The 12906-nt window shown below is 45.3% G+C and overlaps 1 protein-coding gene across 4 annotated transcripts in view; it reads right to left on the reverse strand.

Annotated features, from left to right (window-relative positions):
- Positions 1-12906, reverse strand: part of SV2C (synaptic vesicle glycoprotein 2C) — a 206287-nt gene that overhangs the window by 35462 nt on the left and 157919 nt on the right. For all 4 annotated transcript variants that reach the window (XM_023618157.2, XM_070233384.1, XM_070233385.1 and 1 more), the window contains 4 exons: positions 6358-6491; positions 5772-5861; positions 2580-2690; positions 2039-2127 (listed from right to left, as the gene is read on the reverse strand). In XM_023618157.2, the coding sequence (XP_023473925.1) occupies positions 2039-2127; positions 2580-2690; positions 5772-5861; positions 6358-6491 (424 nt within the window). The remainder of the gene's footprint in view (positions 1-2038; positions 2128-2579; positions 2691-5771; positions 5862-6357; positions 6492-12906) is intronic.

Here is a 12906-nt window from a genome sequence, read left to right on the forward strand (position 1 = left end):
TCACATTATATTTCTATTGACACTGCTGCTCGAAACTGGTGGTTCCCGAGGTGGGGTCCCTGGACCAGCAGCGTCAGCATCCCCTGGGACCTTGTGAGAAATGCACACCCTCAGGTCCCACGCACACCTGCTGAATCAGAGCCTCTGGGGGGGGCGTCCTGCAGGTGATCCTTCTGATGCCCACGCAAGTTTATCCCCAGTTACGCTGGGTTACACGGGGAAAGCAGTGGTCGTGAGCACAGCCTTTGCAGGTGGACACGCCAGGTGCAAATCCTGGCCTGGCCGCTTACCAGCCGGGGGCATCTTGGCCTCAGTGACCACGTCTCAAACATCAGAATGATGATCGTATCCACCTTCCTGGGTGGCTGCTCGGATTAAATGGGCTGCAATGTACCTAGCACATAGTGAGTGCTCAAAAGACTCCGTAGTTTTTATCCCCATCACTGCCATCAGGATTCCTGAAACATCTCTGCCTCAGGAGTCCACAGATTCCAACCCCTTCTCTTCTGAGACCATGAATTAACTACTGCGGGAATGTGCATGGTGGCCACGGAATAAGAAATAACTCAGGGATGCAACATCCATCGCATTGCTCTCGTTACATGCATAGGACAAAATCTTTAAAAATGGCAACAATGAGGGAAGCACGCCACCCTGGAACATCCCTCTCAACGATGCGGAGGAGTGGCAGCTAATTTTCATTTATTCAGCAAACATTTCAGGCACTGTTTGAGGTTTCAGGGATGTTAGAGGGAAATCATAAAGGTTAAAATGTGGTCAATAACAGATAAGTAAACAAAATAACAAACCAGATCATCCTTAGCCTGTAAATCGTCACATCTTAGAGGAGGACTTTCGTCTCGCTCATCTCGGAACCTGGGCCAGTGTTCAGCACGTAGCAGGCACTTACACGTGTTAATTTTCAGCCCTCTCTTCCTTCACGGATTAATGGGTTTTCTAGAACCTAAGTGGGAGTTACTTTACATCTTCTAAATGAGCTGTCTCAATTTAGAAATAGGAAACGAAAACCTGGTAGTGTCCCCAAGTCACACAGCGGAACCGGCTCTTAGGTCTCCTGCCCCCACCTTCCCATCTCCCCTTTGTCGCCCCTCCCAGCACCAGGAAAGATGGGTCATCTCTGACCACTACCTGCTTTAATTTAGGGATGGTAAGAGACGGAGTTGCTGCATCGATCTTAGGCTCTACGAGGCACCAAGAGCCTAGTGACTTGAAAGTGTGGGGTACTAGCTAACTGCCTTTTTAAATAGAAAATTAGGCAAAAATGGAGTGGTGCTCACATATTCTAAAGTGACTGTATCAACTATTAGCAAACAAAGTTCTGAAATGTTCTCCCTACCTCCTTTATCCTTAGAGCACACATATGGTGGTTTTCTTCACCAGCTCACTATTTATCGAGCACTTATTATGTGCCAGGGATATACATTGGTGAACAAAACAGTTTACGATTCTTGTTCTCTCAGAGCTTCCAGACATGAGACAGAGCTCCATTCTTTCCAGAATAAATAAGCTTTTTCCTATTAGAAGATGGAAGGTGCTGAAGAGAATAATAAACTGAGAAGGGGATGGGGAGTGCTAAGAGGCTGTGATTTAAAAAAGGTGCTTCGGGAAGGTGTCACTGAGAAGGTGACATCTGAGGGACGTCTCCAAGGAGGCAAGTCAACAAGCCAGGGGCAGCATGAGGGCCTGACAAGGGAAGGGTTCCTGCACGTTCAGGGACAGCACAGAGGCCCGTGAGGCTGGCCGAGCAGACGGGAGCAGCGGGGGGAGTCATGGAGACAAGCCACCCAGGGTCTCATGGGACTTTCCAAATACTATTGGTTTCACCCCAGCTGTATGACAAGATAAATACAATAATTGGTTTATAAAAACCATAACTATCAGCATATCTAAGCTGAAAAAAATTCTTTCCTAGAAGGTTAACTGCATCAAACCGTATAAGAAAAGAAAGCAGTGTGATTGGGAGTTAGGGTGTGGAAATTTAAAGATTTCGCTCACCAAGAATTTAAATGTCACTTACCCAAAGGACAGGGTGAACCAAACGATTGCAAGCTTTATTGTGTTTTCCCTGACTGGGTAGTTGAAACATCTCATAAACGTCAACCAAATCTGTGAAATATTGGAGAGTTAGTTTTCTTATGCTGTTATCAAGTCAACCCCACTCCCCACCCTCCCTCCAACAAATTATAAAAAAGTTTAATTTTCTTTGGGCTGGATTCATTTGAACTTAAAATGTAAAAGCTAAAGGCTACAGGAAACCAAATACTGGAATTTTCATTTATCGGCTTCCTGGAGGCCAATAGATAGAGTAACTCAAGACTTCAGTGCACCCGTCACTGCCAAGACTCCTTGCCTAACGCCTTCCCTTTCCCAAGACGGAATGTCTTGGCTACTGTGCTGCTCCCAAGGAGCTCCTATTACCTGGTCCTGTTCCAGGAGTCAGGTGTCCCGGGCAGAAGGGGGAAGAACCACATTCATAGAACTGGTTCAGTCAACGCTGCTTCTGACTAACCATAAACGCAGTAAGCGGGCCCGCGAGCCAGGGCGGGTTTGTTACTTACCCCATACAGTTCTGTGCGGATCCGTACAAAACACCTCCTGTACCACGTTCCTGTGTCACTCTCAATTTCAATCAGCTCATCTATTTGCTTTGGAGTTTTGATTCTGTTTACCTGTAAAGAGCAAGACAGAGAAAGTGCCGAGTTCTCTTCTCTGAAGTTGCTGAGTTTAGGCTTACCGTTTGTTTTTAAAGGAGCGGAAACTGACTCCACCAAAAAGGAAGTAGGTATTTGCTAATCACTCCCTACATATATAAGACCATTGCTGTAAATAGACAGACCCCCACAGAACCTAAAAGAACTGAATAAAGAACGACGGATGGGGAAGCAGAGAAACGAGGAAGAGCAAAGAGTAATGGAACAAGAAGAAGCTGAAATGACCCTCTCTGAACCATCACTACAAAGGCACACCAGCAGACAGGACATCCAGAGAGATGAGCTTCTGGATCAAGAATTACTTTGCTTGGACTAAAGTGACTGTACACACTTCTTTGGAACCTACTTACCTGATGGATCTGGCCCCTGAACACAGTTCTGAAAGCCCTCCCATCGAACTTTCACTCTTAGAGCATCACTCTGACTCTTGCCTCCTCCTGCCTCAGCCTAAGCACAGAGACTGCTCAGCAAATGCCCACCAGGGGCCACGACGCAAGGCCCAGGGAATGAGCTTGGGTTGAAAGGGTCAACACTGACTCTTCAGCAATCAAAAGGGGAATAAGTGATGGAGGCTCCCCGTGAAAAGCTGCATGCTGACTTCAGCTAGCCTCCCTTGGCTAAGAAAAGAACCAAGGGCCAGGAGAAGCCATGTCTTCAACACAGAGAATGAAGCCTGAAAAGAGGACCTGTCCCATCTTACCCTGTTAGTCAGCATTTACCTGCTTTTGATAAATCTCAGAGAGGACACAGAAGTGTGCATACGTTACCCCTGCCAGGGATCACTTTTGAACAGATTTTTCTGAAGATTCTGCCAATATGCAAAGCGGTAGTTCTATTGCAAGAATCTAGGTACCAAGGCTGGCTTTTGACAGAGGTGTTTAGGGGACCCTCGGTATCTTTCAGCTCATACCAGGTGAGCAGTAGCCTCTTCCTGGCTATCTTAACAAAGATGTCTGCATTTAATGAAAATAATGTCTGAGTTCAATATGGGATTCCAAATAGAGTGACCTCAAAATAATCCACGCAGCATTATTTTGTGACACTTCAGATATTTTTTTTAATCACAAGGGTGTTCTTATCACTCAACATCTTCCTTCTGGGAGGCTTCCCCTTCTCCACTCACCAGTGTCCGTTTGTTCCTTCATGCAGTGGCCCCTTGGGGTGCCGGACGTGGCACCGGACCCTGGAGATGCAAATGTACAACATCCCAACCTCCAAGAAAGAACCATACAAAGGAAAAGTTCCCCACTGGAAGTCTGTGTCAAGATGGGAGAGACGTGCCGTTTGGAACACCCAAGCAGACCTGGGAGTGACAGAGAAGGCTTCACGGACTGCGGAATTTGAGCTGGGGCTTATGGAGAAGTATGTCATTGGCAGTGTGTGTAAACTACTCGGAGGGCATTCCAAGCGGGAGGAATACCATGTGCCAATGACCAGAGGTGTTAGTAAAAACAGTGTTTTGGGAAACTATAGAGAGCTTGAGATCCATGAAGAATAGTCCAAGGGCAGAGGGAAGTGAGTAATGAGGACTGAACCAAATCGGTGGCAGTGAGGGTGGAAAGTAAGGGACAATGATGAGTGATATTTAGGATGGAGAATAATAGACACAGTGATTTCTTGGATACAATGGAGATAAAGGAAAGAAAGAAATAGGATGTTTTCAGGGCTCTGGTTCAGGTAGGGCTGGTGGTGCTTGCTGACAGAATTTAGGACAAGGAAGAGGGTTGGAGACTGTTATGGCGATAAGTTCAGATTTAGAAATTCAGAATTTGAAGGGCTCGTAGTACATAGAAGGATGGTAGCAAAGCCCTTCAACATGCATGTCTGGAGCTCAGGAGACTTGCCCATCAGGAGAGAGAGGTGCAGGAAGTAGCTGAGAGCAGCAAAGGAGAGTGTGTAAGGTTAAAAAGAAGTTAGCTGAAAACAAAGCCCTGAAAAACAAGATTTAAGGTAGGGGCACAGAACGAAGAGCTTAAAAAAAGAGACCTTGAAGGAAAGCCTGCGAATTCACGGCACTGGAGATGAATCAAGGGAGAGAACAGATTTGTCCTGGTGGAGTCATGCAATGACCTTGAAAGTCACACTATAAAGGACTTTGAGATTATCCAATTCTTTTGGAGCATTCCCACCTATTCCCGCCTAACCTTTATATAATAACACTAATGTGGATGACCATGAGTGGACTTGATAACTCGAACCTTCTGGGAGAAAAAGCAGGCAAGCAGGACAATGAGGCCCTACAGAAACGCCTTCTCAGCAGTCCTTGGAAGACGGCCTATCCTCACCTGGCTGGGAAGGACAAGTGACACTGAGCATATAGGTGAGGTCTCAAGATTCCTCCAGCCTCGTGATCCTTTAATTTAAAAACATTCTTCTCTATTGTGCATCCACTCAAAAGAAGGGCCTACTCAAAGGCTTCCAGGTCCTCAATGGAGGACGTTTATTACTGATCGTCATTTCTCCATCATGCTGCATAAAAATTTTGCCAATTAAGAATGTGATAATTTGGATAGATGCCAAAGTCAAGTCTATCTTTACATTACTAAAAATTTGTTTCCTAAATAAAAATGAAATGGATAAATAAGATATCAAGGGGACTGTTCAATCAGGGACTATTTCACATATTTTAAGGACTATAATTGATATTATTTAGAAGATACTGAAGATCTTACTTATGTCCCCATACTGCATATGCCCTTAAACCTATTTTGGACAAAACGCTTTTTGTCTAATTGTATGCTGTATATATTGAAAGATTTAAAAACCATTGTTCCTTCCAAAAAATTCCATGCATCCAATTTTCATAAATTCAGACTGGTTTTCCCATTGAGAATAAACTTTGTAACTAGAGGATGGAAGAACTTTGCACGCAGAGGGAACAGCACAGACAACAGCAGTGGCAGCTTATGTAAAATGGCAAGTACGAGACGCTGAAAGATGAGTGCAGCGGTGCAGAGAGAGAAGAATTTACAACCTGGCCTTCCCAGAAAAAGTTTCCCCACCCCTGGCATAGAGGACGTGCTGAAGAGTGGTACTCACCGTGAAAACCTTCTCAGACTGGCCCCGTGCTCTCATGTTGGTGTCATGAATTAACTTCAGAATCATCCAAGCTTCATCGTGCTTTCCAATCTGAGAAACATGAGTAGACAGTGAAGGAAAGTGAACTGCTAGGAGGTGAAATACTCATGCCCTGATTTTCTCATAATTATCTTGTATTTTCAGATCAGCTTGGGTGTAATTGTGCAAATGCATTGAGGTAGGTCCCCCTGGAACATACTGACCACTTGAATATCTTGACTACATTAGCAGGTCAACAGATGTGCCTATAACGAGAAATAGCACCCCTGGATAGTAAAATTTCATATATAAGACAATAAGCCCTGTTCTCTTCATTGAGCAAAAAGTTACTTGCTAGAGGCGGAACAGTAGTGCTCTCTGGCCACCAGGCAGCTTTTCCACAGGCTGCTTGTTGGAAACCCGTCTCCGTGAAACCAAATCCTGCATAGCTCCAGAGGACGAAAGAAAAATGCTCCTCCCAAGGGGGTAGACACGCGTTCCTAGAATTAGCAAGGAGCTCTTTCCAATGTGTGTGGCTTCCTCAAGTGTTTGTAAGAACCAGCGTTACCTCCAACAGGAACCTCGGGCTCTCAGGCATGAACGTGAGGGCCACCACCGAGCAGACGCAGGGGAGCGCGCAGACGATCACGAACACACGCCAGCTGTGGAACTGGTAGGCCGACCCCATGCTGAAGCTCCATCCTGGAAAGGAGGACGGGCAGAGTGAGCGAGGGCGCCGCCCAGGCTGCGGCTGTGAAAGCGAGGACTCCACAGTCACCTGGGTGTCTACACTGCGAGTTTATTAGTCAAATCTTACTACCCACAGAAGAATGATCTGATCTGGGCTTAGCCACAGTGACCGGCTCTCCTTCAAGACCAGAGAGAGCAGTGCTGAGAAAGGTGCTTGGGACCAAAGGGGTCAGCGCCTAAGGATGAGGGTGCATGTACGTTTCTATACAACCAAATGCCAAAGGCCAACAGAAATTAATTGGGGAGGATATTTTTCCAGAAGGCCACTGTGCTGAGGATCTTCTGTTTGAGCCTCTGGATCAGTCCCCAGGTCTCTCCACCCTGCCGTGTGCCAGGAAACAGATCTCTGTGGACCCATCAACGGGCTCCCTCACCCACTGGCTTCTGTTGGTCTGAATAGAGGAAGTGCTGGCAGGAGAGCAGAGGGTGGGAGCAGAGCTGGGGACGTTTGTTCTCCTTGTTGTCCTCCTCCCTCCCTCTGGCTGGGTGGAGGTTTGACGGTGGGTGTGCCCATCTCCCGGAAGCTTCTCCTACAGCCACAGCTCCTGGCAGGTCCTGGCAATCCCTCCCTGCTCTTGCCCTTTGAGGCACAGGTGGGCACAGGATGCCTTCGTGGTCCTAGCTCTGAGGCGCTTTATTATTCCTTCTTGGTTTCTCTTAACTTTTCCACATAACTCTTTTGTCTGTGTGTGAGGAAGATTGGCCTTGAGCTAACATCTGTCGCAAACATTCCTCTTTTTGATTGACGAAGATTGTCTCTGAGCTAACATCTGTGCCAATCTTCCTCTATTTTATGTGGGACACTGCCGCAGCATGGCTTGAAGAGTGGTGCTATGTCCACACCTTGGATCTGACCCTGCGAACCCTGGGCCACTGAAGTGGAGCACACGAACTTAACTACTACGCCACTGGGGCAGCCCTCCACTTTCAATGACCTCTCCTGAGGATGTCACAGGTTTCCTGCCAGCATCCTGACCAGTACAATTATTAAGGATTGGCAGTTGTGGTATCTCTCTACATGCACATGTCATACAATAGACGGAGAAAATTTTAAATTTCTAAATAGTATTTCTATCATAATATAAAAAACAAGCCTAAGAGCATGCAAATAGAAATCTCTTCAAGAACTAAAAGAAAGCCAATATTTAAATGAATACAAAATGGTTGAAAGCAAAATTCAAACATGATTCTAAATGAGAAATAATGAGGCATATCAAACCTAATTGAAAACAGAGAGGAGATTTACAGAGGCATAGATGAACTATGGGGGGCAAAATTTTAATTTTTGGCAATGCTTGGTATTCATCAGGCTTTTTGTAAACGAAAGTCAGGTAGTCTACACCCCATCCCCAGGAGAGCAGTAGTATTATTCCTTATGTACACAGGAGCCAAGTGAGATTCTGGAGGTGACATAACTTCCTCAAGGCAACAAGCTCAAGTTATATATCTGAATCTTCTCCACCAGGATTCGAGGCAGCATCTTATGCCACGTGCGGCCTCACGTTTATGCACACTCACTCTTGGACACAGACCTTGCTGACAAATGATGTAAACATCAATGACACGCTGTATCAATCTTAGATTAACAAACATTTTTCTGGGAATTTGATACACAAGGATTATGTGGATCGCTAAAGTCGCTATATCATAAACTTTAGGAGGGGCCGTCTACTCTCAATATTTTAAGTAGCAGAAAATCAAAAGTCTCAAATATCCACAACGCAGAGAAATTTTGTGATGGAACAGAGAAAACACACCTTGTTCATTTCACATTGGATCTGAGAGCTTCATATATAGAACTTCTGTTTTAAAAGGTCTATAACCTATTATCTTACACAGTGGATGGAAAAGAAAAGCTTAAGACGGCTGAGTTAAGCAACTGCAATGTTGTAAATTTCAGGCTACTGCACAGCACCGGGGGAAAGAGCAAAGACGAGAGAGGAGACGGGCTCCAGGGCCTCCGCTGAAACAAATTAGTTCAGACGGTGCAGTTTTACAAACAAAAATAGGATGAGTTATTTAACCAAGGAGAAAGTCACACTAGTGGACAGAGCAGGAAGTTTCTTGTGGTCGACAGGATAATGCTCCCTCCCCACCCAAAGACGTCCTCATCCTAGTGCCCAGAACCTGTGACTGTGTGACCTCACACGGCAAAGGGACTTTGCAGGCGTGATTAAGTTAAGGATCTTGAGATAAAGCAATTATCCCATTTTATATGGTTGGGCCCAGCATAAGGATGAGAGTCTATAAAGGAAAGAGAGAGAGTCAGGAGGGTCAGAGCGAGAAAAGGAGATGTGCTGAGCAAAGCAGAGCTCAGACTGGAGAGAGATTCGAAGATGCTACGGTGCTGCCTTTGAAGATGGAGGAAGGGTCCACAAGCCAAGGTCTGTGGGCGGCTTATAGAAGCTGGAAAAGGCGAAGACATGTATTCTCCCTTCGAGCATCCAGAACAAGCCTCCAGAGGCCCTGCCAACCCACAGAGACTTCTGACCTCCAGAATGGAAAATAATAAATTTGCATTGTTTAAACCAGTCAGTTTGCGGAGACCTGTTACAGCAGCCATAGGAAAGCAACACCCTCCTCTTTATAGTCATAGCTCTAGTGCTAACTTGACTGATAGAAATTAAATCGGAGAATGTCAGCTCTTCTCTATGAAACCGCAGGCTTTTGCTCGGACTTCCCCAGATGCCTCTCCAAGGACTTCAGGCTCCCTCTTGACAGCTGGTCTTACAAATGTTGCCCTTCACTCTTACTTCTCTGGAACATCACATCCATCGGGGAGAGACTGATGGCCATGTGATTCCTGTCTGGCAGTTTTCAGCCTACAGAGGAAACTGGATTACACGTAGAATCTAGCTGGTCCAGAGTCTCGCTCCCCCCAGCCTAGAAGGGCGTTTCTTCAGGCCTAGATTCTTCTGTGCAGCAGCTGAAGTTTAGCCTATTCAATACTGTTCACAGCCTTCTCTACTTCATTAGCTGTGAAGTCTGTCTTCTGGGCCCTTGCTTGGTGTGCGTGTGTGTGTGTCATTGTTTCTGAAATATAGCCCTTTTCTTCCCAGAGCTCCAGGAAACCTCTCTCTACCTGCCTGTTCACATCTTCACAGAGATGCCTGAGGGGCTTCTCAAAGGTACTGTGTGCAAAACAGAACTTTTGATTTCCTGCCTAGCTACCAAAGAAAACTCTTGTTTCTCCCTCAATCTTCCCTATTTTAGCAAACAACACACTGCCAGCCACCCAGATATTCATGTCCAAAATCAAGACCTCATCCTTGATTCCTCTTTTTCCCCTCACTACCCTCAATGTCCCATCTCTCAGCAAGTTCCATCTCTAAAACACGTCTCAAAGCCGCCCACTCCTCCCCATTGCCACAGCACCGCAGAGCCTCCAGCTGGCAAAAAAACCCCTACAGTTTTGCCTTTTCCAGAATGTCAAATAAACGAAATCATACCGTACACAGCTTTTTGAATCTGGCTTCTTACACTGAGCATAACGCATCCATGCAGATTCTTGCTCGTATTAATAGTCTGCTCCTTTTCATTGCTGAGTAGCATTCCATCGTGCAGAGATGTCACAGTTGGTTTACCAAGTCACCAGTTGAAGGACAGTTAGATCTTTCCCAGTTTTAGGGGATTATAAATAACGCTGTCATCAACACTTCAGACAGGTTTTGGTGTGTCTCAAAGCCTTCCTTTTCTCTTGGGTAACTACCTAGGCAGTGGGTTATTTGAGTCAAATGATAAGTATAAGTTCAGCTTTATAAGAAACTGCCAAACTATTTTCCACAGTGGCTGTACCATTTTACATTCCCACCAGTGGTATATGACAGTTCCAGCCGCTTCATGTCCTTACCCCACTCTTTGGTCAGTTCTCCTTTCAAACTTTTGGCCATTCTAATAGGTTTTCATTGCATTTCCCTAATGCCTAGTGACATCTTGATTTACTTTTCGTCCATTCAATCATACTTTTACTGAGTGCCTATGTGCGCCAGTCACAGGGGAGTAGCGTCGAACTCCCTTTTAGGATGTGCCCCCCTGGGGTGGGGGGGATGTCAAAGCCTGATGGATGATATTCTGTGGCCTGAATGAGGGGCAGACACAGGGAGGGTCTTAAGAAATGACCCTGCAGAAGCTCTGTAAAACTAAAATACCATTATTTGGATTCTAACCGAATAAAAGAATGAAGGAAGGAGACACTGACCACCATAACCACCCAGCCAAGAATTCCTGGGACCCCTCCCCAGCTCCATTTCAAGATGGCTTAAATTTGAACTTGAGAGTGACATAAAACCTTAAGCCACAAACATCAGGAAGTGGAGACATCAACATGGAGTGAAGGACGAGAATGTGAAACAAGCCACATGCAAGCGGGGAAGCGGTTGTTGCTTCAGGATGCTCATCTGCACTTAGTAAAATGGATTCTCCTAAATGAGCCCTTTATGTTGGCATCACGCCTTTTGTCTTAAAAAAAAAAGATGTTGTGTAGGCGGTGGTTCTAATTGTTTTTTGGACTTTGTTAAAAATATCCATTAAAATGTCATACTGAGGGATTTGTCTACACGTAACGCAAATTCCATGCAGGGAAGGCCCTCAATTAGGGAATTACAGAAAGCAGCTCCTGCACAGCGGCCCTCAGCGTGGCACTGATCAGGGCATGCTGCGGCTTGCATGACGATCAAGGCCATTGACCAGACTCACGCTGACGTGCTCTGTGCTGCAGAACCCAGCTGCCAGCCCACGTGCCTGACGGTCTGAAATCTTTCAAGGTGCTAAGGCAGCAGTATGTGGGGCAGGCAGAAGAATGCTGGCCTTCATGGTCTCTTCTTGGCGCTGTCCCGGGTGTGCTGGTGGACTAGCACCTCCCTTACTGATCAAAATTTGGTTGGCAGCTTTGTGATATTATGATCCAATGCTCTAAAATATTAATATTAAGAAATCAATATGATAGGTGAGATCAGTTTTCAATAGCTGAGAAGTAAACCACCTATTTTTATTTGTCAGTGGTCTTCACTCACAAGGCACATAGCCAACTAAAATTCTCTTTGGAAAAGTGGTTCAAAATCCATTTTTTCAAGTGGCCCACAAGCTGAGGAAGGGAACAATGATCAGATGAATTTCTGATTTTATTCCTACAGAAATAAAATTGTATCCTGTCAACAAGTCACTGGTTTGAAATATAAACGCTATCTCGTGAGCAGGAGACATTAATCCTTGGCTAGAAACTCAGGTTGTCATGCATCTCGTACCATCTGCGACTCCGTGAGACTGAACCAGGGGCAGCTGCACAGGCCCTGCTGCTGGCAACAGCAGAGAGTTTCACCTCCATCTCATTTGTGAAAAAGAGAAAAAAAGAAAGCAAGGATGAGGGGACTAGTCAAATAAACTATGGTGCAGCCATGCAATAGGAATACCATTTAACTACTGGCAAAGAATGAGGGAGATGTTTCTAAACCGATGTGGAAACTGCACAAGTTACATTGCAGTGAAAAAACCTCTTTTCAAAACAGTGTAAATAGTAGTGATTCCCTTTTTTATATGCACATAAAACATATCATTATATCTAGAAAACAAAAGGGAGGAAACACACTAAATTATTTTAAATGGTTACTCAGGTAGAGGCTGAGCAGTAACAGAGGACTTCCACTTTTTGCATATTTTCTTTAATTTCTGAGTTTTGTATCGCCTTGTATTATTTTTTACTCAAAAGGGGTAAAAAAAAACTTTTCAAAGAGTTGCAAGCCTATCATTTTTCTGAAGTCAAAGATCTGATGGAAAAAGAGAGAGGATACGGAAATTGAAGTGATCATGAGACGCTACGCAGCATCCGTACAAATTTCAGAACTAAACTAACGTTAATTCTGATTGGGACGAATCTAAACATCGATGCTACAGTGCTCATTTATGGACAGCAACGAGCAAGTGCCAGAGGCTACCTCGGGTCTCTGGGTGGGAAGGAAAACAATATTCACAGAGCTGTAATCTTTAAATTCGTAACTCCAGTCATACTCTGATTTCGGATTCTCGGGGCAGAGGCCAGTTGCATCCTGAGCCACAACTGTGTAAGCCTATTGCCAATAGTGATACACAGAACAGTCACCATAAAACAATTGGCAGGGCTCTGCCTGCAGCACATCATCATGCCTTCAAGAAGCGAGAGCCAACTCAATTGCAACGATACATCCCTGGGAGAGGGTCCCAGGGTTACATTCCAAGTACCTGCAGTAGTCAGGCCTCTCTCTCTAAGAGCAGGTCCAAGCAACAAGCTGACCTTTCCTGCTGTTTCTCTACTTCTGTTTCCAAGCTCTGGTCCCACCATTTGGAATGCACAGAGTGAGCGGCCAACAGCAAAAGGAAGTCACATTTGGCCTCT

Source organism: Equus caballus, chromosome 14 (genome assembly GCF_041296265.1).
Source record: "Equus caballus isolate H_3958 breed thoroughbred chromosome 14, TB-T2T, whole genome shotgun sequence".
Lineage (NCBI taxonomy): Eukaryota > Metazoa > Chordata > Mammalia > Perissodactyla > Equidae > Equus > Equus caballus.